Source organism: Myxine glutinosa, chromosome 14, assembly GCF_964187855.1.
Source record: "Myxine glutinosa chromosome 14, kmMyxGlut1.1, whole genome shotgun sequence".
Taxonomy (NCBI): domain Eukaryota; kingdom Metazoa; phylum Chordata; class Myxini; order Myxiniformes; family Myxinidae; genus Myxine; species Myxine glutinosa.
This window is the reverse complement of record NC_136274.1, coordinates 54658503-54663127: the sequence shown is the minus strand read 5'-3', so window position 1 is coordinate 54663127 and position 4625 is coordinate 54658503. Positions and strand designations below refer to the sequence as shown.

The 4625-nt window shown below is 40.3% G+C and overlaps 1 protein-coding gene across 1 annotated transcript; it reads left to right on the top strand.

Moving 5' to 3' along the window:
* Window positions 1-271: 271 nt before the first annotated feature.
* Window positions 272-2011, top strand: LOC137439784 (gap junction alpha-3 protein-like). The gene has a single exon (XM_068135878.2). The coding sequence runs from the start codon at window positions 640-642 to the stop codon at window positions 1546-1548; it is 909 nt and encodes a 302-aa protein (XP_067991979.1). The 5' UTR covers window positions 272-639; the 3' UTR covers window positions 1549-2011.
* The last annotated feature ends 2614 nt before the right edge of the window (window positions 2012-4625 follow it).

The following is a 4625-nucleotide window of genomic DNA, read 5'->3' as shown; positions in this document are numbered from 1 at the left end:
CTAAGAAGCTGAAATTTCGGCACAATAGTGAGCAAGTACTTTGGCAAAAACTGTATTTTTTGTTTTACATCTCTACCAGCCTAGACTTGCTCACACTTTGAATGTATCTGTACTTGTTTTTAAAAAATTTTTTGCTGTTTCGGTCCTGACAACTATGTTCTTAGCCACGTCCGTGGCCACGGAACAGAAAACAATTGAAATGTGAGTATAATTGTATAGGAAAAGGTATCTGTAGACGTTGCCAAAGGGGACTGGATGTAAATGTAAGGTAAAAGATGTGCCTTTAAAAAGAATTTTCAAGGAAGATGATAATATTGTTAAGCTGTGCCACCTTCTTGTGCCGAAGCGATTGATGATTCAGAAATAAGACTTTAAGTAGCTTACTTTGACTAGAACACGTCATCATCATGCTGCAGGACAAGTAAATCAACTATTGGAAGAAGTTCAACCTGAAAACCTCTACCAGCCGAGGCTTGCTCACAGGCAGTTACTGATTGGCCAGATGATATTGGGGGTTTGGCTTCCGCCTTGGAAGGAGTTTTTCAATTGCCACCTCTGGTAGCAGGTTCAAATCCAGACAACACCTTCGGAGAGACACCGCTGTGTTCCTGGACGTGTGGAGACTGAGTGCGAGGCACCATGGCAGAAGACTGGGAGATAATTGCCAGCCTATTCAGATATGTTAAGGAATACTCCATCGTGGTGGGAAAGGTCTGGCTCGTCATTCTCTTCGTTCTCCGAATCCTCGTGTTAACTTCTTCTGCCGAGTACGTTTGGGGCGACGAACAGTCGGACTTCATTTGCAACACCAAGCAACCCGGTTGTGAGAACGCGTGCTACGACAAAGCCTTTCCCATATCACACATCAGGTTCTGGGTGCTGCAAGTTATCTTCGTGTCGACACCAGGAATATTCTACGGGTTACACGAGTTGGAAGTAAGAACGATGGAGAATAAAAAGTGCAAGGACTGCAAACGTAAAGAAAAGCCAAAAACAGAGGCAAAGCCAAGATACCTGGAAAAACCTCTGCTCACGACGTACGTTCTCAGCATCATCAGCAGGATACTTCTGGAGTTGGCTTTTATCTTTGGACAATACTGGCTCTACGGTTTCCATCTCGATCTTCTCTACAAATGCAGAATTAAGCCGTGCCCGAACATCGTCGACTGTTTTGTGTCACGTCCAACGGAGAAAACCATTTTCATCCGCTTCATGCTCACGATTGCATGTGTCTCTTTACTAGTCAGCCTGGTAGAGCTGGTGATGTTGTCCGAGAAACTGCATCATGAAGAAACCAAGAAGAAACAGCCACCGACACCGAAAGACTCCGACACGACCCCGCTGTGCGAGAAGCTGTGTGACGACGAAACCAAAGAGAAATGCACCAAAAAAGAGCCACCGACGTCGAATAAGGTTTCCGATGCTACCCTGTCGACCTCGAGTTATTTACCATCCAATATCGCACCAGATGCCCAAGGACCCCACTGCTCACCCTTTTGCTGCATTCCGAAGAATACAAATAACAAATCGGAGCCAATCGGCATTTAGGGAGCACAAGCCCCAACAGAATTCGATCTGAAGTCGTGAGAATGTCCTTGAAGAATCCACTTCGGTTGTGTTTAAACGGACTCTTTGTTTGCTTTCGATGTCTTTTTATCATTCAATCACCAAGGCTGAATTGCTGCTGAGGTCGCTGAGTCTCGAACTGCTTCGTCAGTGAAGAATAAATGGAAATCAGAAATGCATTTGGGATAGAACGAATTACCCCAATGATCTTTATTTAATATCAGGGTTCAGACTGTAAACTTGCTTTCGCAGGGTCATGATTAGAAATACCTTGATGTTGTTTTGGATTTCTGATGCTAATGTTGCTTTCATGACGTTTTACGAATGAAGTGTGTATGTGAGTGTGTGTTTTTGAAAAAACAATGTTGCATATATGTGAAAACAATTGGCAATGTGGTTGTAAGCTCCTATTGAAGCAAAAGAGTAAATTTGCCAACTTTACAAACCAGTATGTGTTGCCCGTTTTTGTGTCCCTGCACCACCCAACACGATTATCGTTTGGGTATACAATTGCATTAGATCTGAGAATAAACGATCTATATGAGAGTAGATCTTCCTGCTAACTCACACACTCCCAAGGGACTGGTGGGACACCAACCAGTGACCTGTACCAACAGTTCGGCACAGACGTTTGGGGTTGGCCCTCTAGATGACACAATCTCTTTTAATCATTCACGAAACAAGAGTAACAACATGCCCCAGTGCCCTTGTCCTCCAAGTAATCTCTCTCCAACATCCTCCTTGAACCTTAGATTGTTGGACAAGCTTTGGCGGTGTTGGGCCTTGTTTGAGTGTCCGCTCCGCTGATCGTTGGACCAGCTTCGGTGAGTAGGAATAGAATGTTGGTTCTGAGACAACTACTCAACAGACACTCGCTGACGCTCGTCGTCGCTCACTCGCATTCGCTACCTGTCGAGCTTTTATCTCACAACCAACAATCTATTACTACTTCTGTGTGAGACATTGGAGACATGCCATGTGGCATTCTCTAACCTCATTATTGTGTATTATACTGACATCTTTACATTGAACTCAGAGAGAACCAATGAATATATGTTTACGTTATATTTTGGGGAATAGCTTAATTTTCTTATGACATTCATCACCATCAATAATATTGACAAACAATATGTTGGAACTTGGTTCTTTGTTTAAATATCATTGTTGAGTAGAGGTGAAATAAAATCCTCCCTCAATGTTCTGCCCTCAGATCCTCCTAATCCACATATTATTTTGAGATTGGAGTAAATTGTTTTTTCCATTGAATTATTGACATCCATTAAATATTTTTAAACCCCTCAGTCTGCATGCTTTATTTACGCTTGTCTTAGTTATCTCTTCAATGAACCTTTTTGTATTTACCATATTTGTTATGATTCCCATTTAAATACCAAGGCTGTGATTTCCTCCACTCTTTGGTTTGGTTATAGCTTGGTTCTATCATTTATATACCAGAACAATAGCTGGTGGTAGCCCGTTAAAATCCTCCCAACCTAATTTTATTATTATGTATATCTTATCACTTATACTTTATTTTGGGGGGGGGTATACAAGATCGAGGCTCGTGAAAGAGCTAACATTAATCACACAAAAAGTCAAACCGACACATAAAACATATAACAAGGGGAGCGGTAGATAAGATGGGGAGAGAGGGGGAAGGACACAAACACAACATTTGAGAAGCAGGGACATCGAGAGATCTGTGGGAGGGAGAGGGCTTGGGGGGAGGTGGGAGAGGTATAAAACATATGGACACTGCAAGGACTTCCAGGAAAGAAGTTGGAATTTTAAAAAAGTGGATCTCGGGAGAATTAGCGGGGGTAGAAAAGATCAAGGTTTTGGATGGGGGAAGATAAGAGATGGTGGTGAACAGCTGTTTTAAAGACCTGGAGGGAAGAGTGTGATTGAAGGGAGTGTGGGAGTTTGTTCCAGAGGCGGGAGAAAAGAGGAATGAAAGAGTGAAGGTGAGCAGAGAGCCGAGATTTTGGCAGTTTAACCATAAGAGGGTTGCTGGCAGATCTTGTGCGATCTGTAGGAATATTTGGGGGACAGAGCGCAGAGAGAGCTGGGGGAGCAAGGCCGGAGAGGAGTCGGTGGAAGACAGAAAGACCACCAACCTGCCTGTGTACTTATATGTACTTGTACTGTATATCTTAACTCTTATACTTTATCATATATCCTATCTTTCAAATATCTTAACACTTATGTATATCTTAACGCTTACGTATATCTTAACTCTTATGTATATATTAACTCTTAAATATCTTAATACTAATATCCATAAGAGAAGGTGTCAATCCACTTTCTAAAATGTATCTTTTATCATCAAAAGCTCCCAATTCCTTTTTATTTACTTGTTCTGTATATAAATTGATGTTTATAACTTCTTATGGTATTCATTTTTCTGTACTCTTCTTGCTTCAAGGCTAAACAGTTGTAATAATTCTCAAAGTTTATTGTATCTTTGATTACATTTTTATTTACCCCCTTTAACTTTTATCTCATTTGGAGGCACCATCCTTTGAAGAATAGTATTTATAAGCATAAGCCTTTGCTCGCAATCCTACAAATTCACTCATAAATGGAACCAACCAACTCATCTTTAAACTTTCCAATTACCTTTTTATTTTTTGTGGAGAATAGACTTCTACTCGCTTTGTAATTGCTTGTGTCATAAATATCCATGTCTTGTGTCATATCCTCATAAACATCCCCCATATGGTTTTTCAAAATAAAACTGCCTGTGTCCATACAAAGTAGATTAACACCTTCATCATATTTATTATTTAGGTTGTTGTAGAAGTACTCATACATTAACAATTTTGATAAGTCAAGAAGTGATGTTCCTATATAAATTGATTTATCCATTGCAATGCTCTCTTTATTCATACTAATAATGCAAAAGCTTTCAGAAAACACCTCTGCTCTTTGCAAGTTTTATGGTTTACTGAATTCTTACATTTTCCATAATTTTTCCAAACACAGTGAACCAATTAATTTATAAAGTCCTTCTCACAATCTGTTTTTGCTTCTGTTCTCTTTATCATATTGAAATCAAT

What these genes read in the sequence shown, in the direction of transcription:
- LOC137439784 (XM_068135878.2), top strand. Translation starts at nt 640, where the DNA reads ATGGCAGAAGACTGGGAGATAATTGCCAGCCTATTCAGATATGTTAAG.